The 25,036-nt window shown below is 31.4% G+C and overlaps 4 protein-coding genes across 11 annotated transcripts in view; 3 read left to right on the plus strand and 1 right to left on the minus strand.

The window, feature by feature from the left end:
* Positions 1–467: 467 nt before the first annotated feature.
* LOC110998660 (katanin p80 WD40 repeat-containing subunit B1) lies at positions 468–9,112 on the plus strand. Of its 3 annotated transcripts, none has more exons than XM_022267403.2 (16): positions 468–737; positions 820–950; positions 1,032–1,365; positions 1,700–1,898; positions 2,089–2,239; positions 2,928–3,102; positions 3,581–3,715; positions 4,248–4,304; positions 5,591–5,764; positions 6,089–6,229; positions 6,624–6,726; positions 6,922–7,060; positions 7,283–7,423; positions 7,922–8,034; positions 8,354–8,428; positions 8,727–9,112. In XM_022267403.2, exons 1-16 carry the CDS (start codon positions 707–709, stop codon positions 8,980–8,982), a joined length of 2,355 nt encoding a protein of 784 aa, XP_022123095.1. In that variant the 5' UTR covers positions 468–706; the 3' UTR covers positions 8,983–9,112. The 3 variants fall into 3 exon arrangements, with proteins under 3 accessions (XP_022123095.1, XP_022123096.1, XP_022123097.1); XM_022267404.2 differs by having other exon boundaries at positions 3,581–3,658; XM_022267405.2 differs by lacking the exon at positions 6,089–6,229.
* Positions 9,113–11,472: 2,360 nt separating this feature from the next.
* Positions 11,473–17,263, plus strand: LOC110998668 (nucleolar protein 10). Its single transcript, XM_045631699.1, has 10 exons — positions 11,473–11,658; positions 11,780–12,040; positions 12,226–12,366; positions 12,445–12,653; positions 13,955–14,183; positions 14,444–14,570; positions 15,001–15,169; positions 15,556–15,790; positions 16,387–16,512; positions 16,840–17,263. The coding sequence occupies exons 1-10, from the start codon at positions 11,593–11,595 to the stop codon at positions 17,245–17,247; spliced, it is 1,971 nt and encodes a 656-aa protein (XP_045487655.1). The 5' UTR covers positions 11,473–11,592; the 3' UTR covers positions 17,248–17,263.
* A 999-nt stretch (positions 17,264–18,262) lies between these two features.
* LOC111004272 lies at positions 18,263–22,902 on the plus strand. 3 transcript variants are annotated; one of them, XM_022275239.2, is made up of 9 exons: positions 18,263–18,463; positions 18,619–18,716; positions 19,133–19,207; positions 19,707–19,870; positions 20,472–20,673; positions 21,041–21,216; positions 21,594–21,774; positions 22,162–22,377; positions 22,609–22,902. In XM_022275239.2, exons 1-9 carry the CDS (start codon positions 18,433–18,435, stop codon positions 22,849–22,851), a joined length of 1,386 nt encoding a protein of 461 aa, XP_022130931.2. In that variant the 5' UTR covers positions 18,263–18,432; the 3' UTR covers positions 22,852–22,902. The 3 variants fall into 3 exon arrangements, with proteins under 3 accessions (XP_022130931.2, XP_045487533.1, XP_022130930.2); XM_045631577.1 differs by having other exon boundaries at positions 18,263–18,716; positions 19,133–19,245; XM_022275238.2 differs by having other exon boundaries at positions 18,264–18,716.
* A 23-nt stretch (positions 22,903–22,925) lies between these two features.
* Positions 22,926–25,036, minus strand: part of LOC111004273 (sodium leak channel non-selective protein) — a 37,988-nt gene continuing 35,877 nt past the window's right edge. For all 4 annotated transcript variants that reach the window (XM_045631579.1, XM_045631580.1, XM_045631578.1 and 1 more), the window contains one exon: positions 22,926–24,679. In XM_045631579.1, the coding sequence (XP_045487535.1) occupies positions 24,534–24,679 (146 nt within the window). In that variant the 3' untranslated portion in view covers positions 22,926–24,533. The remainder of the gene's footprint in view (positions 24,680–25,036) is intronic.

Here is a 25,036-nt window from a genome sequence, read left to right on the forward strand (position 1 = left end):
ATAATTTTATTTGTATAATATTATATTATAAGGTAGTAGGTACTCGATTTAAGCTGACACTGACAGTTATGACTCCAGCTACCGACCATAGTCGTATGATGTTTAAACGTATTTTAATCATAATATGATCATAATTCATATTAAGTTTTTAATTATCTTATCCTTTTCTTTCCTATTGATGGCTTAAGGTTATTGCCATAAAAAAATAGTAATGGGAGTAAAACTAGCCTAAAGAAAGTTTTTAGTAAATGAAAACTGGATGAAATTTACAGTTTGATGCTTTTGTACCGTGTAATTTGCAAACATTCAATAGGCATATACGTGTATAAAAAACCTATATAATATAATATATAATCTAGACAACTTTTTTTATGGCAGTCTCTAGTCTATTTTTAAGAAAGTGACAATTGGTAAGCTTTTGATAAACTGTGGTGACAACTGACATAAGTAAATTTTATATAAGATTTGAATACAATACAAAATATCAAAATCTATTTTTATAAATTTTAGGAAATGAAATGAAAGGCACCAAAAGCCTTTACAGAAATTCTTGTGTAAAGTCGTTTGGCAATTTTCTAAATACAGGTTTAATTTAAAGAGCCATCGTACGAGAACGATCGTATATAGATCGAAAATGAAGAAGTGATTAGAATCGAATCTACAAAAACCTGTAAAACGAGACTAGAACAAGGAATGGTTTTAAATTATGGATACGCTAAGGAGATCATGGAAACTTCGTATGTATTATTGATGAAAAAAGATTAACAATTTGTTTTCATTAACTTGATCATAATATTTATACATTTAAATTTTTTATAGAAGAGTTTGTCGCCCACAAAGCGAATGTCAACTGTTTGGCCATGGGGCATAAATCTAATCAAGTATTGGCTACTGGAGGCGATGATAAAAAAGTGAATTTATGGGCAATTGGTAGACAGGGATGCTTGATGGTATATTCAATTTCAGTTCAATATGTTTGTTTTAACACTTTTCTTTTTGATATAGTATTTAATGAATAACAAAATTTACAGAGCTTGAGTGGACATACTACCCCAGTAGAATGTGTGTGTTTTGGTCATTCAGAAGACTTGGTTTGTGCTGGTTCCCAAACTGGTGCACTTAAAATTTGGGACTTAGAGGCTGCAAAACTGCTGAGAACTTTTACTGGTCACAAAGGAGCTATAAAATGTATGGACTTTCACCCTTATGGTGACTATTTGACCACTGGATCATGTGATAGTCATATAAAGTTGTGGGATACCAGAAAAAGGGGTTGTATTGTAACTTATTCAAGTCACCGCCTAGCTGTGAATAGTCTTCAGTTTAGCCCTGATGGTCAATGGATAGCATCTGCTTGTGAAGATGGTAATTATATATCACTTTGGTAGTAATTAAGTTGTAGCTGTAGGAAATAACTTCTTGATGATTGCTTCAAGCCTTAACCTTGCAAAATATTTTTTTTAATTATGAATAATATATGTATATACATATAATGATAATATAGTGACCTTAATAGTAATCATTATAGTGTCACTTTTTGTAACATTAAAGATTTCTATACTCTATCAAATTATTCCAGACAGAATCTTTAATTATATTTCTAAAACTGAAAACAAAGTCTCATCTCTCTCGCTAATAATAATTAGACCAAAATCTTGGATTAACTATTAATTCAAACACCTTTTGTAAATTATTACAGGGTTAGTTAAAGTTTGGGATGTTAGAATTGGTAAAGTATTGCAAGAATTCATGGAACATACATCGGCTGTCACCTGCGTTAAGTTCCATCCACATGAGTTTTTACTTGCTAGCTGCGGCTCAGATAGAACTGTTAACTTTTGGGATATGGAAAAATTTCAGTTGGTGTCTAAGTTTGATAAAGATAACACATCAATAAGGTATGTTTTATTTGCATTATTAAAAATTCTTGAATGCTTCAAAAATTAAAGTTTAAAATTTTTATATTTTAACCTGTAGTTTCAATTACTATAATATGATCAGTTTAAGAGTAATAATAATTTGGCAGTACATAATTCAGTTTTATTACATTGTAATAGTTTGGTCTTTAATTGTAATATGCTTTGTCAGACATATGGCCTTCAGTGATGACGGTACCACACTGTTGGGTTGTGGTAATGATGGCCTACATGTAATTGGATGGGAGCCTGCCAGAGTCCTAGATACTGTAACAGGACACTGGGGACAAATACATGATATGACAGTTGCACAAACTCAGCTGGTTAGTGGGTATTTATGTAATCTGTAGACTTAGCGTTGAAAGAAAACTTGAACCTTTTAAATACAAATTTAATATATTATATCAGTCTCTAAAATTATTTAAGATTTCTTCATAACTACTGAATGATATTGCAGTTATATTAAAACGGCTATGCTATGTGTGGATTAATTAACAGTAATTTTTTTAATATATGTTGAATAAATGGAGTTATTGTTCATATGAATTATAATTTATTTACTCATTATGTACTTCACTTGGTATTGCATCCAAATATGTTTCTTTATATGAACAAAATTTAAAAAAACGTATTACATAATACAATGATTATAATCATATAAGCCTTTATTCAGACAAGGTAAAATTTTTACTTGAGCTAGAATAAACATGTTTAGTATTGAAATATTCACTTTAATATAATTGAATACATTTAACTTTCCATCGACAACATTGTCTGTTTGCCTTTTGTTGGCAAAGGCCTCCTCCAATTGCCTCCATAAATTTCTGACCTGGGCAGTTCGGGTCCACCTCCTAAAGCTCTTTACAGGCAGTATTTCATAAAAAACATTAATTGCTTACTGAAATTTTTTTAAATACATATATCTATAAATAGTAGTGTTTTAGGTAACTCCTGTTATGTAGGAGTATTATTGAGAAAGTGACATTTAATCGTTTTTGTTTGTGCCAACAGATAGCTGGATCTTTCCATTCAACATATGTAGTGCTATCAGTAGTAGACTTGAGCAAGGTTCATCCATTTGGAGGCCCGCCTCCGACTGCTCCAACTGTGGTAAGGGACCTCTCACCCTTCCAAAAAGGTCACACCGTGCGGAAGAGCTTCTCAAAGGAAAAACCAGCTAAGGAGGGTAAGCCTAAATTATAATATGTGTAAACTTGTCTAACGTAAAATAGTTTTATTTGACAATCAGGTTTTATAATATTTAAGGTTAAAGAAAGTTCTGGCCTTAATTAATTCAATTGTTTTCATTTCCTAACAAACAATGGGAATGTCAAATTACTTAAACAATAAAACTCTGTTGAATATATAGAATTGCTTCATAGTAACATGTGTTTAAGTGGTGAATCTCAACCTGAGTCTTAGGTTGAATTTATAAATGCACTTTTATACATTTAAATGAACTTGTAACGCAATAACTAAAAAATCGTGTATCCAATGATAATGTTATAAATTAAATTGTGATACTCGCGTAAACCAAACACTATACTCGTATAAACTAACCAAGCAGTGGAAACTTAATAACTGCCATTTAAACTAATCAGAATAACATTAAATAACAGTTATATTAAAACAACAGTTTTGAAAATTACTCGTAATTCTTCCAGTATTACATAGACCTACGCTCCTTGATGAAAAGACAGCAGAGGAGTCGACGTCCGGGACGGAAGCAGACGAGGAGTCAGGTGCCGTTATATCCAATATTAATGACTACACTGAGATATTCCGACCCTCTAGAGCGCGTGAGTAGCACTTATACACCGCACGCTTAACCACTTTTTTCTTCGAGTGCATTTGACAATTGACATTTCCGTATGGCAACAGTCAAAATTTTGCAAACTGCAACTTCAAGACTACTTTTTGATATAATAACTGTATTTAGAATTGCTTGTGATTTAGATATGTCGGATAGTAGAACACAGTAGATTTGCTTGAACTTGTTTGTTTGTGGGTAAAGAACATACTGATTATATAATTATAACATATATATTTAAAACGGTGCAAGAGCATAACTCAGTGAAATACTAATTTCAGGCGTCGCACATAAGATTCTCCAGATCTATTGTGAAATTTTATTTTTAGTTTTATTTCATTGCTTGATAATCGTTTATCTTTAAAAGGCATCAGACCATAGTTTAAATCGAAGCTATAAGTATCAAACATTCAATATATTTTTATTAATACTAAATTTGCACTGTCATAAACAATTTGTAAATTGATTTATACGATAAGATTATATTCTTAGAGTTAAATTAAATGAACAGTTTATTTTAGTGACAAGAACACCGCCGCCTGCTACAAGCCTGTCGTCTGAAGATTTCTCTGTGACAGGTAAGAAATTATAAACATCTTTAGTGATTATTTATGAATTGTTATACGCCTAAATGTAGTACTATAATTATGTTATATCTACAGACAGTAACTACTATTCGAGAAAATTTTAATGTCTTGTATTTCGCAAGGAGACATACAATACATACAATACTTGATTTAACTGTCAATGTAACTAAATCATGACATTTTCTGCCAAAACGGGCTAATTATGTTTATAAATCCTGAGGTACTTCTTGCAATAATGTAAAATCATTGGCAATATGGATAACTTAAAGTAAAATACACCTTCATATCCGGCGATTAAATTCTACGGAGGAAACATTTGAATCGTATATAAAATGTGGCATGGAAGTGGACGTGAATTATTAAGGTTATTAAACAATAGTTTGAATTTTTCAAGTCGTAAATTACATACTACACTATATCAGACTTGAGTCAGGGTAGTAATCTAGGGCCATTGCAGTTTTCAATAATGGGGGAAAATTTACTAGAGCTGCCTTCTTTTTGCAGTCGATCTGAAATAGCTCCTGTCAATCCAAAAAGTGAACCCCTGAACGCTCGCAAGGAGATATATATATGTGGTATGTGAGTGGACCAAAAAAAATAAGCTGCAATAATATATTGACAAATGTGGTTTAGTGACATTTAATCGCGCCTAATTGCTTCGTCGTGAGTTGTCAGGGTACTGAAACGGAAACCAGCTTAATTTTAGGGTTCTTGTAGTGGAAATTTGCAAGAAAGCATACACAAGAATGCGAATTGTACTACAAAGGACAACAACCTTATTAATTAAATATTAAAACCAAGCTCAAGCGTGTACAATGCTTTGGTTAGAAATATGTTAAAGTGTAACTCGTCTTTTTGAGATATTCACGACAACAAAGGCCACAGTTGTTTGCGATTCCAAGGGCCCGGCCGGGACCAGTCTGATGCACAGATCCCCGTTATCAAACATGTTGCAACATTCAATATCTTCGCAGAGTAAATTTACAGTAGTGATATTTTCTATATTATGTGATTAAAATTATATACGTTTATTTCGTACGTGTACGTATCTTTGTAAATACAGATACGTATTACAAACGTATCTTGTACGTTTGTACAAGATACGTTTAAGATACTAAGTAAGTATGTAGGTTAATAAACTTATCTACTCTACATATCTCATGTATAGTAGATAAGTTTATTAACCTACATATACATGGCCAAAATTGAACCAATTTGGTGAAAGATCGGTCTTACACTAGATCAGGTCTTACTCTAATATTTTTTTTTATTTTCAGGGAACGAATGTAAACTCGAGAGTGCAGTTAGTACGTCTTTACGTGACCTTTTGCTAGAGGAGCCCCCTCGCCCTTCGCCCCAGCCTTCACCCCCTCAGAGGCAAAGGCCCGAACACTCACGTATACCCACCGCTAGCCATTACCCCGTGTTGGAAAAGAGAAATGAGTTTCCCAGTAAGTCATATCATATCTCACATGGTTTCAATAAGATGCTTTGCTTAATATATTGATGAAAATTGCGGTTATAAAAATATTTTTTTGTTTTTCTTATCGCCCTAATTTGTTTTTAGTTTTATATTAAAACACGATTTCTTCGCCGTTGTTATACTTAATATAGTTAACAGAATACTGTTCTGTAGGTTAATAAAATTATTCATTGTTTTTATAATCTTTATCGTGCGTCCGAATATCATAATTTGGGATACGAGAACTTGATATTCATATATCGGCCTTTTTTTTAATTAAAGCTTCGTACTAACATGACATAAATATTGACAGGAATACTTGACAGCAATAAAGATGACAGCTTATTAACAAACGTGCAAACATCAACCATAAACAATTTCACTGTGAGCGTTCAAGCGCCATCGCTTAACAGGCATAACTCTTACAAGGAAACGAAATCAACCACCGAAATAAGTAAGTTTCGGTTATTGCTTTTTTCTTGCTTAGCATTGGTTTGTGGTTTAAATATATCCTAATGTAAATAAATAATCTTAAATAAAATTAACTTTGTTTAAGTCTGTGAAGTTTTTTCACTTAACAGTTATCATAGAGTCCCAATTATCGCGGAAGTCTATTAAGTTTAGTTTGTCTGTCATTTGGTCAGTTAGTAAGTCTGATTAGTTCTAACGATCTAAATTCCCATTTTTTAATAAAACACAAAAATGTGGAAAATTAATTTTTAATACTTAGCCAAGTTCATAAAAAAATGGCATATGATTTGTTCTGTTTGTTTGTATAATTAAATTTTTTTATCAATTGGCGGAATGTAGGATGTATATTGGATATATTTTTGTAAAATCTCTTTCAGCGGGAAACAATCTACGGCAAAGTAACAGCGAAGTCTCCTTAGGCCCAACATCTTTAGGGCCTAGATCTCTGTCTTTTACAAGAGCATCTAGTCAGAACTCCAGGTAATAAAATCTTATACATTTTTATTTCATATTAAACAACAAATTGCTGTTGTCTTTCATTGACCATACACAGTCAGTCACATCCTGGCACAGTTCAGTAAACGCCTTTATTCGAATCTAGTCATTCAGTGATCACGTTACCAAAACATTTTATATTTTTCTTTAATTTATATAAAAAAATAAAATTTTTTTTAGAACAAGGTTTGATACGGCAACTCGGGAGCGAGTTATAACCAGGACAGTGGAAACTGCACCAGTAAGAGAACCAGAGCTAGAGTTTGTTCCCCTTTCTATTGATAAACCTGTGGGATTGGATTTGGATGATTTTGTACCGGTAAGGAATTTTCAGAAAAGAAAATAATAGCACTGTTTAAAACTTGTTTATTTTATTCATCTAAACAAGGAAGCAAAGATATCAATTAAAAACTAAAAAAAATAAAATGACATTTGGCTAGTTAAATTTAAAAAAATATATGTAGTAGTCAGTACTGTTACTCCGTGATGTTTACTTTCACCGTCAAACAAGTGTTAAAACAGTTTTATATCTTATTGTTAGCGTGGTCTAACTGCATGTGGAGCTCGACGCGGAGGTCGCGGGGGCGGGGCAGAGCCTAGCGAACAGGAAGTACTGGGGGTGATGATGAGGGGACATGACTCCATGATGGCTGTTCTCTCTGCTAGACAACGGGCGTTGCAGGTATACCATACTCCTTATTATAAAAGTAAAGTCTAGTAGTCTTGAGGTTATTCGTTACATCCTCCTTTTGTTATTAACTAGCGACCCGCCCCGGCTTCGCACGGGTGCAATGCTGATACTAAATGCACTACAGAAAATCTATGAACGTTGCATTTTAAAAATGTGGGTTATCCATAAGAGATAGACATATACCATCACGGACATCTCTATCTATTAAAAAAACCGCATCAAAATCCGTTGCGTAGTTTTAAAGATTTAAGCATACAAAGGGACATAGGGACAGAGTAGCGACTTTGTATGTATACTACACGACTTTATATATATAATATGTAGTGATACGAATAGGCTGCATTTCTGAGGAAACCAATTTATTACACTATTTTAAAACTGCGGGTACTTACAACAACAATACCACGCATATATCACCATTTATATGGGTAATAATATATTATAATTTTTGAGCAGAATGTTTAAGAATATTCTGTATTATTATTCCAGATTTTCCACTCGGTGAGAGTAAACAAGAGCCTTAAGTCGGCCCTTGAATCGGTTATTGCCTTAGAAGACGCCTCTGTGATATTGGATATTTTAAACGTAATGGCACACAGACCGTAAGTATTTCAATTTTTTTAAGTGACACCTGTATCTAACAAGAATAATTGCACATACTCTACGGGTGTCGGATTTCTGTATGTGGTTAATTTTTTTATACTACACAACACTTTTTAGACGATTTTTCTTAGAGAAAGATTCAGAGCGCAATCTATGGCTACGTATGGTAAAAATAGGTGTTTGTTACAATGAGGTCTTTTAGAATCAACAATATTGGAAATTAATTATTTAAATAACAAACCAAATTTAATTTACGGATAAAAATAAAATTATATATAGCTCAAGGCTTTGGTACATAAAGGAATTTTTCTATTGCAGAACCCTGTGGAACTTGGACATATGTTTGTTAATGCTGCCCAAGATATTCGAATTGTTACAAAGCAAATATGAATCGTAAGTATTATTTGTAATCATTCAAGATTATAGTTAAAATTTCAAGCAGACACATCAAATCATGTTTCAGTGTTGACTTACAAAGCTTTAGTATCTTAGCTTAATAGCTGTACTTAAATTTAAAGTATAGACTCTAAATTTAAGTACAAAAAAACTTAAGTAAAACAACTTGTAGTATGTAAGCTAATGTCCTTCCAAAAGGGAGATCTAATATTTTATTCATTCAAGCCAATTAATGGGTATTTTGACAACTATTGAACTTCTCCTTAGGTAACCTATAATTAACACTTTATTTCAGATACATGCAATGTGGATGTAATGCTCTAAGACTTATCGTACGTAACTTCTCATCAGTTGTACGTGCGAATGTTAGCGCGCCCGTGCGAACACTTGGTGTTGACATTCCGAGAGAGGAGCGATATGCTAAATGTGCTCAAATACACCAGCTTTTAATAGACATTCGTGCCTTTTTACTCAAAAGACAAACACTCCAGGGCCGGTTAGGTGCTGCTTTCCGAGATCTTCATACTTTAATGCAACAAGGACTTGATTAAAATAAATTAACGAATCGCGACCATGTACTTATTTATAAATCTCATTTGAAATTAGGGTTTTATTGAAGGTAAAAACATTTAGTACTTAAGACATAACAATAAATTAGAAAAATTAAAAACAATTATATAAGAACTGAACTTTTATTATTACACTGTGAACACTAATTAAATTAATTAATTATTATTATTTCACCTTAATCTTTATTAAAGTTGAAACTCACTAATTATAATCAATATGTAACTAATATTTGTGTTAGTAATAATAATATATTAAAATTGTTAATAATATGTTAGTTCAAATATAAAAACGAAACATCTTTTTATATAACACTGATTTTACTTCTGATCCTATTTTATTTTAGTATTAGTATGATGCATGAGTTCAAAAAATAGACTGATGTTATTTACTATATGTTTATAACTAATAAATCATTTATTGAGAGTATTTCAGTGATTATCTTCTTTGTCTTTCAGAGAACAATTTCTATTGATTATTAGAAATTATATTTATGAAGTAATTAAAATTATATAGGTCAGAATTCTCAACAAATCACCAGAAGGTAGATGTTTAAAACCCCTTAACCTTCTTGTAAGACAGGCAAAGACAATCTCTAATTGAAACATACAAGGTTCTTTTTGGCTTTTATAGTGTCTTGTCAAGTCTTTACCAGTGTGTGTGTACACTAGCTATATATATAATGATAATAATTATCCAACAATTACAGTAGATTCAAAGATTCATCTAAAAAAATTATGGCTATAAATGATAAATTATATTCCCCATGCCAACAAGAACTCAACCTTGTAATGTTACTAAAGTTGAGACATCAGTGCTATGGATATTGAGAGAACTACATTAATTTTTCATACAGTTTGCCATTGGAAGTTGAGTCTTATACAACATTACAGGAGTAAAAGCGCATATACATATATTAATGTAAGGTGAGTGCATATGGTCATCCATGTCAGATTAGTCAAGTCGGAACACGTATATGTAGCATTATTATATTTTATTTGTTCAAGTTATCAAGTTTGTGTTTTGTTCTTACTATAATGTAAGTGCATGCTACTATTTTGACAATTTATGCTTAGTATTTGCTACATTACCATTTTGATATTCTAGTAGAAGTTTCTAGGCAACCAGTATGGGGTAAATATTTAACAGGAAAATGTAAGAAACATCATTTTCCCTGTACAAAACTTGGTGATTGAATATTGGTGGAGAGTTTCTTGCACAGTTTTTGTCACCAGCTCAAATCTCCTCATTTAGAAACTAGTTGAAATGGTAAATTAAAGTCTTCCTTTTTTAAATGATGTACTAAAATTTACATGATTACGATTAAGTACATAAATTTTTTTATTCAAAATTAGTAATAACAAACATGAATTAGTAACAATTCAACATTAAATAGTAACTGATACTCTACAACTGTTTTGTAATAGTAGTTCTTTGCTTGGTCAAAGATTTTTCTCCAAAGTTCTTCATGTTGTGTACAAGTTATTTTCTCTTTTTAATATAGTTGTATTTGCTTGGACTAAATGGCCTCTTTCTTTTATTAAACTTCTCCATTGTTTTAGCTAAAACTTCATCAGATACATCTTTTTGCATATCACCATCCTTTTCTTTCGGTTTCTCTTGTTCCATTAGTCGCTCAATTTCTGGATTCATACCCTTAAAAGATAGTCTACCTTCCAACAAATCAGTACAATAGATGAAACTAGATTCCGAAATGTAATTTCCAGATGCTTGCTTCATTTCATTCGTTATAACGCCTGAATATAAGTTATCATGGTCCTTGGAATTTTCTATTCTATCTTTAGTTTTTTTCATAAACTTCATGTCTAGTACCGATTTTGGTAAAGTTAGTTTTTTCATAGCTGCCATGGCTATGTTAATATCTCATATACAATATTCCCTTCTTATGAATTATAAAACCTTGTTTATGTCACAATTTACAAATTATGAACCACACATACATACACAACTTAAGACTAGAAATACCACATATTTAATTACTCCATTATTTCGATAAAATGTGTTTTTAATAGGTTATGTCTCATGCAATATTTATGCTAGTGAATATTGATGTTGTAAGTTGTTATACTAGTTTTCACTTTTCATAGAGGAATTGATGGCCTAGAAATTAGATGTCATCTTTCAATTTGTCTGACATAAGAATAAATGCAGTTAATATGTAATATTTTACTTAACTATACTATACTATACTTTTTTATAATCTTTTTACTTTTTCAAAGAAGTATTTTAAATCTTTACGTATATTATATGATGTGTTAAGGCTGACAAATTCTATACTTTACTAAAAATAAAATTCTTTAATAAAAATAATAATTGGGAACTGACAACTGGGAATGGCGAAGAGTTCTATCATCTGTGATCACTGACTGAACTTGAAGGCTCACCGCTGACGGGCAACGGCTGAACTCGGAAGTCTGAAATAAAAAGTAACAAATAAAAACATGTGGTGTTTTTACTTGTTTTCAAATTAAAATAACTTGGATCCAAAATACATGGAATAATAATTTTTATTTTTGATTATTTAAAACATAATATGTGACTGTTTTGAAATAATAATCACTAACATTAGCAAAATGCAAGTTTCCGATATTGATAATGTGAAGATTTACAATCTAAGTGCGGGAAAATCATTACCTGACGTAAGTTTTAATAAGAAATAAATTATACTTTTTGAATGATATTTATAGAAAATGATTATTACTTAAACAATTTGTATTCACAAAATTAAAGAGACATTTCTGAACCTATAACATATTCCAGTGGTTAACAGAGAGAAAGAAACGTGCACTATTAAAAAAGAATGTTGATCTACGAAGAAGAATCGAATTAATTCAGGAGTTTGATATGCCAGGTGTGAGTACAAATATACGGGCATCTAAAGATGGTCAGTATATTATGGCTACAGGAATTTACAAACCCAGAATCAAATGTTATGATGTAAATAATTTATCCTTAAAATTTGAGAGATGCTTAGATTCTGAAGTTGTTACATTTGAAATTCTTAGTGAAGATTATACAAAGGTATGTAGTAAGTTCATATAAGAAGTTTTTACAATAGAATTAATGCATATGTATGTATGAGTTATATTGTAACTTATTATTCTATTTTACGTTAACTGCAGATAAATATCATTTTTATTTATTTATATATAAATTCTAAAATATTATTCTTACTATGTGACTTATTATGTTTGTTTTACTTTTAGATTGTTTTTCTACAATGTGACCGTTATGTTGAGTTTCATGTAGGTCATGGAAGACACTATAGGTTAAGAGTGCCACATTTTGGAAGAGATATGACATATCATAAACCCTCATGTGATCTTGTTGTTGTTGGAGCCTCAAGTGTAAGTACTTCTCAAAGATTAAATTCAAAACATTATTAGAATTGATATTTATAGATTTATTAAAATTTCTATTTCTAGCAAGTGTACAGGTTGAATTTGGAACTTGGGCAATTTTTGGCACCATATGTGACAAAGGCAACGGAAATTAACTGCTGTACTGTAAATGAGGAGCATGGTCTATTAGTCTTCGGAACAGATGGTGGCCATGTGGAAGCATGGGATCCCCGCACAAAATCTCGCCAAGGCATACTGGACTGTGCTTTACACTGTTCTGATGCTGACTATAGGTATAATATAAATAATTATTATATTTGTTTTAGTCAAAGTTACAAACTCAAATTAAAAAAAATAATAAGTGATATCAATGCTAGTGGTGTTTAATGATGAGTTATTCATTGAACACATATTAACATTTTAATAGATATGTTCACTGAAAATAGGATAAGATTTTTAAAATTAATTTGTAACACACTTACACACACACATACAGGGTGTCCCAAAAGTCGACGTCAAGTTGAAATTTTCTCATAGGTAATGCCACACCAGTTATCAGAAAAAAAAAATTAAGTCATGTATTTTTGAAGTTATGGAAATTTTCCTTTTATTCCAGAAAATGTGCACCATGTGACAGTTTTTTCATTCCTGTTGTTACAAATATTTACTTTTTGCCAATTTTTTTTCTCTTACGTCATCCCGAATAGGGCTTTATGTAACCTATGATCCTAAACCCTGTGCCGATCACTCCAACTTCACAACGATCTTGCTGGAACCACATATCTCGTAAAATAGTAAGCGGCACGTCCTCCAGCAAATTGGGCAAATGATTTTGTAAGAAATCTAAATAAATTTCAGCATTTAAAACTTCTGGTAACTCAAAAGGCCCTATGACTTTTCCGTTCAAAGTTCCAGTCCACATGTTAACTTTTAAACCTTTACGCTATATTATTTAAACCACGCTGTGGTTATTAGGAACGCTTTGGGTACACTAGAATTTTTTTTCTAATTCCAGAGAAATTTTTAAAAACAGACTTTGTTTAACAAAACATTATTTTATGGCCGATCTAAGAAATAATGAATGCGCGAACTATTAAAGCTACTTGCCAAACTGGATAATACATTTTTTTTCAGGACGATCAGTTGAAGTAGTGCGAAAATTAATTTTGAAAACTTGGTATGGTATAAAATGACATTTTCCTAAAAGTTGGAGTGATCAGCACAGAGTTTAGGATCATAGGTTCCATTAAACACAATTCGGGATGACGTAAGAGAAAAAAAATTGGCAAAAAGTAAATATTTGTAACAACAGGAATGAAAAAACTCTCACATGGTGTGCATTTTCTGGAATAACAAAAAAATATCCATAACTTCAAAAATACATGATTTTTTTTTTAATTTTTCTGATAACTGGTGTGGCATTACCTATGAGAAAATTTCGACTTGACGTCGACTTTTGGGACACCCTGTATATTATTATGTGTGAATTAACACACACCAAAAATAAAGCTTGATACATACATTGGTATGCAAGCCCATACAAACTAAGTCTAGGTATAATAAAAATACATCTAAATAATTAATTTTGTTTCAGAAATTCTTCCTTACCATCCATAACAGCATTAAAATTTAATGGTGCTTTACAAATGGGTGTTGGTACTTCTTCAGGCCATGTACTTTTATATGATATAAGATCTAGTAAACCTCTTTTAGTTAAGGATCATATGAATGAAATTCCTATCAAGCAAGTAGAATTTCATAAGCAGATGAATTATGTGTACTCTATGGATGCTAATGTTGTAAAGATATGGGATAAAAATACAGTAAGTAGTATTTCTAAGTATCACCTTCGTGGTAATAGATAGCATTAATATTTTAACAACTAAATTTGTAGTTTTACTTGTCAGTATCGTAGTCTCCTGTAAATTAATTTTTTATCGATTCTTGCATTGAAATGTTAAAAAAGTTCATCTCAAATCAAACGCCTTTTACTTTAAACTAAAGAAAATAATAACACAGTATGATAAATTCCTTGGAAATAATGCCTTTAGATGTTGTTTTCATTTCGTTTTTAATGTTTCAGGGCAAGCAATATACAAATATTGAGTCATCTGTGGATTTCAATGACCTTTGCATTATACCTAACACAGGACTTTGTATGATGGCAGTGGAGGATCAGAAAATGCAAATATACTATGTGCCATCACTAGGTTAGTTAATTGTATTTCATGAGAGATTTCTACAAACTTTATTATTTCAATATAGTAATATTCATTGGCCCATATTCTAGAGAGTCTCAAATTTAATGTAATCTATAAATTTTTTACAAACAGGGCTGAATGATATATTTCAATACAAGCCTAAGGCCACATACATGAACAGGATATTTCCAATTTCATATTAAGTAAAATTAAATGATCATATTTCTTTCAATAATTAAATAAGGAAAAGCCTATTAAAGTAATACACTTATGACTTAATGTATTTAAAGGAAAACACTTTTAATTAAATTAATTAATAAATACAAAATATTGAATAGGCAAATTGTATTTATACATTTAAAATTCAATTATCTAAAAACTACATAAAAAGATAGATAGTTTTTTTCCTTTTTTTCTAATTAAATAAAATTTATTTCAGGTCCTGCCCCCAAATGGTGTGCGTTCTTAGATAATTTGACTGAGGAAATGGAAAGCTCCGCCTCCCAAACAGTTTATGATGATTACAAGTTTGTTACAAAACAGGAGCTCGAGTCTTTGGGTCTTGATCATCTTCTCGGCACAAATCTTTTAAGGGCTTATATGCATGGGTAAGTACTTTTATATTTACTAAAATAATGTGTATGTGGTGTTAGAGGTTTCCAATCCTGACTAAAAAATTTGTTTCTGCCCAATTAATACAAATTAGATATTGGTATATGGACCACAAACAATTATGGCCTATAAATATATCACAATATGTCTACCACCATTTTGTATTTTTAATTTAACCCCCTAATGAGGCAATAAAAAATTTGCGCTTAAATTAATACCGACGCGATAACATTCCGTATATTTAGTACACATAAATATTTGTATGTCTTTTCATATCAAATTAAACGCGAATCCTAATTTCCCTATAAATGTATTATTAATTTTTACATAGTATTTTTAATTATTTAGTAATTACCTGCTGAATATTTTTATAAAATTGCAGATATTTCGTGGACGTGCGATTGTATAAACGTGCGAAATCAATAGCAGAGCCGTTTGCCTTCGAAGAGTATAAGAAACGTAAAATCAGGGAGAAAATTGAACAAGAGAGGCCTTCGAGGCTCAAAGTTGATGATAATTTGCCAAAAGTCAACCGAGATCTTGCTTCGCGCTTACTCGAAGATGACAGGCCTAAGAAGAAACAAACTGGCAATTTGCTTAAAGATGACAGATTTAAGGTTGGATTTATTATTGTATTTTTTAGTCTCTATTTATTATGTTAAAATCACGAGGCACAGCTAATTTTCAATACATATCTCGTAATATATGGAATGTATGAATGTTCTTTGCTTGTTAGAATTTTTTTGCTCTTCTCCATAGTAAGTCTTGTCTGATCTTAATTTGGTAATAAAACTGAAATATATGTATATCTAGTTCTTTACGCTTAATTTTAAATTAATATTAATTTATAATATTAGGTCATAATCAACTTCTAAAAACTAATGGAAATACATTAACAAACTTATGTTATTTTGATTGGCCGTAGTAAGTGTCGTATAGAGATAAAAATAACTTAAACTTCTTAATGTATCTTTTATCGAAAGAACCCGCAAGAAACTCGCCTGTAAGAATAATTACTCATTTATACTAAATTTATTTAACTGTTATATTTCGCCGCTATCTCTCTTCTCCAGATTCTGGGGCGTACTCTTTTTTTCCTTTTTTCAGTTTATATAATATGAATTATCGAGTAGAATGTAGTAAAGATAACTTCGAAATAATATAAAGTTAATTCCCAAATCCGACCTATAATTAAATGTATATATTTTGGCAGGCTCTGTTTGAAAACCCTGAGTTTGAAGTTGACAAAGACGCTGAGGAGTACCGTCTGTTGAACCCAGTTCTGTCCCGCCTTGGCAAGAGCAAGGCCAAGAATAAATCGGAAGAAGAACCTATGCAGGTAAGCTTCTATTATATTGTCTGTGGAAGGAATGGATGTTTTGTTGTCGTTTAATCTGTGTCAAAAATTACATATACAAAATGCAGCTAGATATTTCTTTAATTGAAGGTTTTGTTTGAATTTTTGTAAAATTTAAAAGCCACAAATTATAGAGTACAATCATATTAAATAGTTATATTTTAGTGTTACCATGCACTATGCATAATGTAAATTAAAAAAAAAATCTGCTTTCTTTGAATTAGTACATACCGGAAAAAAGTATTTTATTTGCCTTATCTACTATATGAAGGCTGCAATCCATTTTAAAAATGTATTCCTCCTATTTAGATTGAAGGTGAGGAGGAGGAAGGAGACTCTGACCAAGAATTTTACGACACCAGCGGAGACAGTTCTGACGAGGACCGCACCTGGGTGAAAGAAGTAAAGAAGCAACATAAAATAATAAGACATAAAAAGCAGGATATTGAAGAAAGTGCAGAAGACAAAATGTATGAATTGAGTGCGCCACCCAAAAACGGTAACATAAAGAACATAATGAAAGTCAGCAAGAAAAGTTTAGGTGAAAGATTGGGTAAAGAGGGCGCCACCATTTTCTCTGGAATTGGAGGGAATAGGGAAATGAAGTTTGTTATGAGAGGAAAGAAGACAGATAATAATCAGAAGAATATGAAGAAGCATTATGAAGAAAGAAAACGGTTGGTTAGAAGAACAGGATTTCTTAAAAAGAAACGATAATAAAATATTTAATTTATATGTGTTGGTTATTTGTACAAGGCCCTATGACGTTATTTTTAAATTTTTCATTTACGTTGCTACTAGCAGAGATAAAAGCAAGCAAATTATAATAAAAGTTTACCTTGAAATTAAGGCTACAGAAATGGATATTTCTGTAAAGAACATTTTCATAAACTGCATCAAAGGAAAAAACTATTAAAATAAATATTTTAACCAAGTACGCAAACTTTCTACACAGATTTAAATTGAAACTTCTAGATTGATTCGTTAACTTTAAAACAGCTTAGGGTCATATCCTTAAGTTTAAGTTAGTGTATTGGAAAGGACCTTAAAATTTGTTTGAAGAAAAACAGAAATTAAAGAAAATTGGTTTTAACAATACACACTCAACACAAGCTTTATGCAAGGAGTTTTTTATGTTTTAATAAGGTATTACCTCCACGTACCCTTATTGTAGATTCTAATCGGTTCTTTTTATTTTAAATATGCTTCTTTTTAAGATTAAGGGCCAGTTTCTCCATATTTTTATAATTTTATCTAAAAAGTTTGCACACTTATTAAAAAAAATCATTTCATAGTAGTCCATCAGTATAGATTTTATTTACAAACATATTTAAAAAAAATTTATTTTATTTTAAAAACGTCATGTTAGTATTGAGAAAAGAGTTTAAAACTGCATTGTGTCTTATCAAAGGGTATCATAGTTCAACATGAACTTGAAACCTTTGGTTTAAAAATATTAATTAGGACACAAACAAATGATTTTATTACATTATATACCTACGTATTCTAAAACTCGTAATGGCATTTTAATAAATAAAACCTGCTGTGACCTCATCTCATATGTAGTAATACCGCCGGGCAATAGGGCGTTTCTATTCCGTTAATAATAAATAAATTTTTGTTGAATTTAAAGAATCTTAAAACAACGTGTAGCTGTTGTGTTTGTACAAAAATATACTTGAAGATTTATAAAAAAATCAAAAATGTTTTTTATTTCTGATAAACTTTAAAATTGAAAGAAGTATACAACAACAAAAAGTCGCACTAAAATGCAGTTTATTGACATTCGCTTAGCGAGAGAATCCGTAAACATTGAGTCAAAAATAAATTTTATAAAATAAAGACGGTATGCGGATGTAAGTAGTGCTAGTTTTATTCATTCGAGGTGCATTTGACAACACAATGCAACGAGACAATGGATCGTACAGTAGTTGTAAGTAGACACTACGTTCGAGTATATTAAAAATAATACTTAGCGGAAATATATTGCACCATTAAGATGTTATTGTTTGAATAATGTGTTCGAAAGCAATTAACGTATAGATATGGGTAATAAAGTGGATAATGTGAGTTTAATCGCTCATGCAGCTAGCGATCTCCTGGACAGCCATGCACTGGGCAACGAGAAACTTGTGCCAGCGATGGAGAGGTCCATGAGATCTAGCGTTGACGGAAACAGTGTCGAGGTAAGTGGATTCTCAAGTTGTATTAATAATAAAATGTGATATGTATAGCTTGTTGATCAGATAGGTGTCGAATGCATAAATGTGCGTGAAGGGATATTATTTGTATTATTTTTTACGTATGCTTCACTCTAATCTAGCCTTCTTTGCAATGTTCCAATCAAATTTAGGTACATAACAATTATGTAAATAGTTTTAGAAAATTTTAATCACGTTATTGTAAGCTTGTTGGTAGTAGCTTGTTGGCCCGCAAGGTAGTAGGTACATTACATATAAAAATATAATTTAAAATTAATTATGTAAGTTATGCGTTGTGTAACTTAAGTGTTACATGGCAGTGTTCATATCATATAGTTATAATATCATATATTCAGTACTTTAATTATTTTAAGGACTTATAATAATTTTTGTGATTACAGATAGGGGAAATAACAGAATCACCAGAAACAGATTATATGAGTACTTCAGCTATATTACACTACTGCAAATCAAAAGTTAGTAAAATTCATTTAGCTATATGTGTAGACTTGAAGTGAGTGTATACATAATACATATTTCTTCATTATATGTAAATTGTAAACATAATATTCGAATTAAATCCAATTCCGGTATACAGGGTATGAGGCAAGATCAGGTCTCTTCCCTTTCATCGTTTATACGGGTAGACTTTCGTGTCTACAGACCTGAAAACACATATCTTGTGCGTTAGAATGTAAATTATTTTCTTTCTTGTTCTTAGAAATGGCCAACATTTAAGTTTACATACTAAAAATCGCTTGACCAATATATGTACCTCTGCTACTGCTAATAATACTCTGGTACTTAAAACATCATAGTCTGAAATATATATTTCTTATATGTAATAGTCTTGAGTGTTATAAATTTAAATAAATATTTTAGGTTTTACAGACTCGTATTTTAATTAAGCTGTGTGTGATTTGAAATAATGGTACTTATTGAAATAATACACTGATGTATTTTCTCATGTTTCAGATATTGGTGCCATATCTTAAACTCTTAACGGTGATGGGGCTACGACCGGTGGCTGACACGTCGAACTCCTCAAGATGTGCCGTTTGCTTCTCACACTTTCATTCAGCACAAGTGGCAGTGTTTATGTGCTTAGGATATATATTGCAATATATGGCATGTTTTAGGTATGATAACATCGTTAAGTAAAAAAAGATAGTTATAATAACAGAGAACAGTTTGTACATGAACTAGTTAAACAATATCTACATTAAGTTTTATCTAAAAAGCACGCTTCCTTTGTTTGCTCGCCTATTGTTGGTGCAACACAAATCGTTAAATCTGAGGCCACTTATTTACAAAACGTAAAATAAACAAATGCACTTTAAGACTGATTTACACAATGATGCTTTGAGGCTTTTAGTAAGTTTAAGAAAATTGGTTTAAATGTTCGTTTTTTTTCATGTAACAAAGGCTTATTATGTTCAGATAATATATGTGTTTAACTGTTTAGAGATTCTAATAGAATCACAAATAAGAAACTTGTGTTTTTTATGTGTGATATTATATAGCTAATACACAGTACAATTTAACGAATCTTGAGATCAAACGCTTTCTATGTTTTTCGAAAATCTTGCGTACTAGGTTTTATGTCTTACAAATAATTGTTTTTTAGAAAATACGTAACTTGAGTTACATTTACGGGTTACCAAAGGTAGTACGTTACTTAACTAGTAGCCAGTTAATAACATATTTATTATATACATTATATTATTAATCTGTTTACAGAAGAGACAGGGGATTTTGTTACAAACTAGTGCCGTTAGCGTTATCTTCCTCGTTGGAATATGATGCGTACAGACAAGTCTGCTACGGCAATGTCACCTTTACTTATATTGGGCCCAGTGTGTTGCATTTTGTTGGATTCCTGTATGCACTTTATCTCTTCAGGATATCTGATAATGAACAATTACAGAATCTAATGGAGAGGGTGAGTTTAGTATTTCAATTTAGAATGTATTGAAAATTAATAAGTAAGTAGTTATTATAACAACAAAGACTTTCTGCACATCGTATAATAGAGTTGCAGGTTTAAGCGTTATCCTATACTCGTGTAAGACATATAGAAAATCGGACATATTGAATATTATTAAGACTTTCAATTGAAAGAAACAACATGAAACACACTCAGTTCTTATTGAATTAAATCTGGTTTTGTTTTGAATCCTACACTATGCATGAGATTCGCTCTTGAATCAGTATCACGCAGATCCATTTGGGTGATATTTATAAGTGGACAGATGATAATTATTTGTTCCTATGTATTAACAGGAATTTAAATATAAAGTTTTATATAGGTGTTCCTGTTATCGTCGTACGCCCCTCAAGGAACACCGACAACAAAACCAAAGAAATTACTTAGAATGCTTTGGTTCTTTATAAGTTTAAGTGTCCTGTGGATGTGTGTGTCATTGTGCTCCGTAAATCTAATGATGGCAAAGGGAACTATTATATTTAGATGGATGGAAAACAGGTTCGTATTAGTTTTTATATAAACAAACAAAGATCGGGATAGAGGAGGATGAAGGAGCCTTGGAGGATGCCTTTACCGGGTTCCTACATTTTAACTGATAATGATAACTAACAGATAATAAGTGTATCAGGAAATAAATAAAAAATAGCATGAACTCTGCACGGTTTAAGTCCACGCTTACAAACAATACGACAAGAGATCTCGCGCGTTAAATTGTTTTTACATGATTGTGTTTGAAAAGCTAAATAATTTTGTTTTGGATATTAAAATTAAATTAATTCTCAATATTTTCTATGAAAATATTTAAGTCAGTCCAACATTTCCAATGCAGAAATAATTGCGATACCTACCTGAATTTATTTATTTTTATTTTTTAGTTCCGATGAGTTGTTGCTTTTTTTAAAAATACTTCTTATAGTATGTACATTGATTCATGATATGATTCAAGCAACGGTTATTACGAGCTACTGTCTTCAAGCGCAATTGTTGCAAGCGCACCTAATGTTCCTGAGGGAACGCTTACTCAATCGCACTATATCGCCGCTGAATTGGATGAGGGTAAACATTGATTATTTTTTGAAATAGTTGGGATAATTTTACTTTTCATCAACAGAATTCTCGAACAAATTACAAAATTACTTATAACATGTGGTCGAAGTCTTTATTTACAAGCTCTGTGCAAAAACATTGAAATCACCAAAGCCTGTTCAATGACCTTGAATGACTTTATTTCTCTCTTTGTAATCATAGCAGCTCATATTAAATCCTGTTACTTTTAATTGACATTTCCACAAGTTGTTAATTTTAATGACTGTATTCTTAATTATTGGCGAAACATTACCAACACACCATAGCACGTGTAATATTGAACCAATTTGTGACTAATAAATAAGATTAAAAATCATTGTAAAATTTCCTTACCTTTTCCTTGAAATTACCTTTCAGGAAATAGCTGAATTTCGCAAGCTTCTAAAATATCTAAATGATGATCTAGCACCGGCTGTATGTTTTTTTACGATTGTGAACTCTTCATGGGCGGTGTCTGGTATCATTTGGTTACTCGACCTGGACAAAGTGGATACAGGAACGGAGCCAATAGCAGGAATTAGCATTTTGAATCAGCTCCTATGGATATCGGCCGTAGTCGTTCCTTTTATACAGGTACAACATTAATATTGCTGGGTTTAATGATAATATTCCAAATGCAGTCAAAAGTCGAGCCATATCAATTAAAATTGGAGGCTTTCTGTAGATTTTTCACAGCCTTGCAAAACCAAATAATTTTGAACAATACAGTACAAAAATAAAAATTGCTATGAATGGTGAACCAATAAAGCAGCGGTTCTTAAATATAAATACGCAAAACGAAAGATTTAATATTGTTCTTTTCAGGCAGCAAGACTATCAGCGGAATGTCACCGCACACAATCCGTCGGGCACGAGTTATGTGTGCGACCATTTTTGCACCAGGATACATCGCAAGAAGACATCACCACAGTACTTGCCTTCGCCACATCGCTCAAACTTCGCGCGAAACTATTCTGCTATCCCATTTCCTCCCGATATATTTGTCTTATTTTGACATTAGCCACTATAATATTATTTGCACTGGGAATGTGTCATTATTTACAATGAAAGTTAAAATATAAGTTTAACTAATGTATTGAATAAAATAGCATGAATTTGTTTATATCTTTTATTTTATCTCTCAACTATTACAGACATTTTTATGTTAAATATGACGTACACAAATATAAAGCCGTGTTCATTTAACAACATTTGAATGCGTGACGTCAGATGTTGGTCATAAGACGCGCGTCGTGTTGCTTTTTAAATGACAACATCGCGCGCTGTTGTCCGAATGTTGCTAAATGAATACATAGCTTTCGGCTCTTTCGGTCCATTATTACCGTTATTCTACGTATAAGATAGTACCGAGTCTGTTACGATATAATGTATAAGGACAAAAACGTATAAAAAGCTTGTTAGAATCGAAATGTGTACATCAGAATTAGCATTTAACTATAACACAATACTAATACCCAACATTAATAAATAGTATATACTTATCTATATTAAGAGGACAGACTTAAATATATCTAAATTACCTCAAAATCAAATTTAAAATAATTCATGTGGTAACATTGAATAATATTCAGAGTAACCTCTTTATAACGTCAGTCGTTATAATCAAAACTTTTCGATAAAGCAAAAATTCGTTAAATATGTTTGGTTTAACAAAAAACCATTACATTGATTAATTCTTTATAACGCAACAGCTATTGTCTATTACGAATAAATATTTTTATATTTAGGCATCAACGACAAACTTAAGTGTAATTGTTTTTATGATCAGCTTACAAAACTAACTTAGATCAAGCAATTTTGTAATAAAATTTGAAATTATTGTAATTGCTTTAATTGGGTTGAAGAACTCTCTATAACACAAAAGAAATGCTCGGTCCCTAAATTAAACTAGAAATTTGTTATAAAGAGGTTTCACTGTGTCTAGGAACGCTCCTTGGCACACACATAATCAAAATACAAAATATTCTTCTATACCTACGGATAATATGGTTTAAGTCATAATGCATTGGCAACAGTTAATTCTAAGTATGAATGATAAACATCAGGGCACACCAAAACTGACCCTCTGATATATCTTTTCGATATTGAGATAGTTTGCTAAGTCATCATTGGAATTCAACAATATTAGTAGGCGGCTATCGATACGACGAACTCTATTGGGAGTCAAGTTGTATTTAAATGAGGTCTGTGCAAGTAGACTACATAATTATTTTCATATAGCTGACCGCGGAATATGTCTGACTTTGGTAAGCATAAGGCTTTATTCCAGTTATGTTGTAAATGATAACACATTATCATAAGAATACTCATTTGTTCTAAGTATATACCTAGTATTTATTAATAAATTCTTAGTTTTTTATTTACAGTACAATTCGATAATGCAAAAGGAAACTGAAAATCTCAAGGAAGAGTAGGATTTTTATAACATATGTATTGTACAAAAGAAATATATAATTATCAAAATAAAAGAGAAATTAACAAAAGATGGCCGTTGCCATAAGCCTCTAAGGTCACAAAAATCACTAAATTTTACATAAATCTGTGATATTTCTACGAATTCAATCGCGTTAGGTTTGATCCAAAAATATCCAGTAAAAGGTAAATTTAAAGCCACTAAACAAAAACGTTTACTGGCAATATTTCTAGTCGAAACTGTCAATTCAAAATGCCCGAGCGCTATGCATTAAAGCAGCGGGCGACCTCGTACGTACGCGACGTATACGCGGGCGCTAGTCGCACGGCATATTCCGATCGGTTAGTGCGCTATTCCACCACGATACAACGTGCGTAATAGCTGCTTGTTCGCGAGGGTACGTGCTCGCACTTAAGCCAGTTGCAATTACTGATACACCGCTTCGATTGCTTTTAACTGGCGCTGTAAATAATTTACAATTACTATTTATTTGATTACCTAATTTATATTTTTCTTCATGAACCAACCATTTTTTTTTTAATAAAAAAAATGTTCATACATTAGTGTACTTTATAAGTGAACTAGCATTAGGAAGCTTTTGATACATGAATAAAATACTATTATATCTCTGAGTAAAGCACAATAAATCACATGCATTTGACTACTCCCTTAAATAATAAAAAAATGGATTCGACTAAAATTATTGTTCTAAATCGCAAAGCCTTCAATGGAAATACACATTTCTGAATCTATTTCATACATTGTTTCTTGAGATGGTAGTAGACTTAATCCAACCAGAAACTATTATTTCGGTAATTT

Source organism: Pieris rapae, chromosome 16 (assembly GCF_905147795.1).
Source record: "Pieris rapae chromosome 16, ilPieRapa1.1, whole genome shotgun sequence".
Taxonomy (NCBI): Eukaryota; Metazoa; Arthropoda; class Insecta; order Lepidoptera; family Pieridae; genus Pieris; species Pieris rapae.